The sequence below is a fragment of the Mesitornis unicolor genome, unplaced genomic scaffold (genome assembly GCF_000695765.1).
Source record: "Mesitornis unicolor isolate BGI_N332 unplaced genomic scaffold, ASM69576v1 scaffold39408, whole genome shotgun sequence".
Classification (NCBI taxonomy): Eukaryota; Metazoa; Chordata; class Aves; order Mesitornithiformes; family Mesitornithidae; genus Mesitornis; species Mesitornis unicolor.
Genome location: NW_010203189.1, coordinates 792 through 1,064, shown reverse-complemented (window position 1 = coordinate 1,064; position 273 = coordinate 792). Strand labels below are relative to the sequence as shown.

General features: G+C 67.0%; 1 protein-coding gene across 1 annotated transcript in view; it reads left to right on the top strand.

Moving 5' to 3' along the window:
* Window positions 1–214, top strand: part of PCBP4 (poly(rC) binding protein 4) — a gene marked incomplete at its 3' end in the record, with an annotated part of 3,770 nt that extends 3,556 nt beyond the window's left edge. The window contains 1 exon segment of the mRNA XM_010190632.1: window positions 120–214. Coding sequence (XP_010188934.1) covers window positions 120–214 — 95 coding nt within the window.
* Window positions 215–273: the final 59 nt, after the last annotated feature.

Genomic DNA, 273 nt, shown 5'->3' with positions numbered 1-273 from the left:
CCTGTGCCTCAAAGGGTGGGGCATGTGATCCCTGCACCCTAAGATGGGCAGGTCAGGGTGGGGAACTCACTCTGTCACCGTGATACTCACCACCCTACCCTTCTCGCTCGCTTCCCCAGCTTAGAGACGGCCAAATCTACCTCCCAGGTGCCGCCAGGCCCTGGCTCCATGGACCTCGGTGTGGGCTTCTCCCAGCCCCTCACCCCGGGCTCTGGTGCAGCACTGCCCGCCGTCGCCCCGGCCCCCCCAGCCCTGCTGGGCACCCCCTACGCA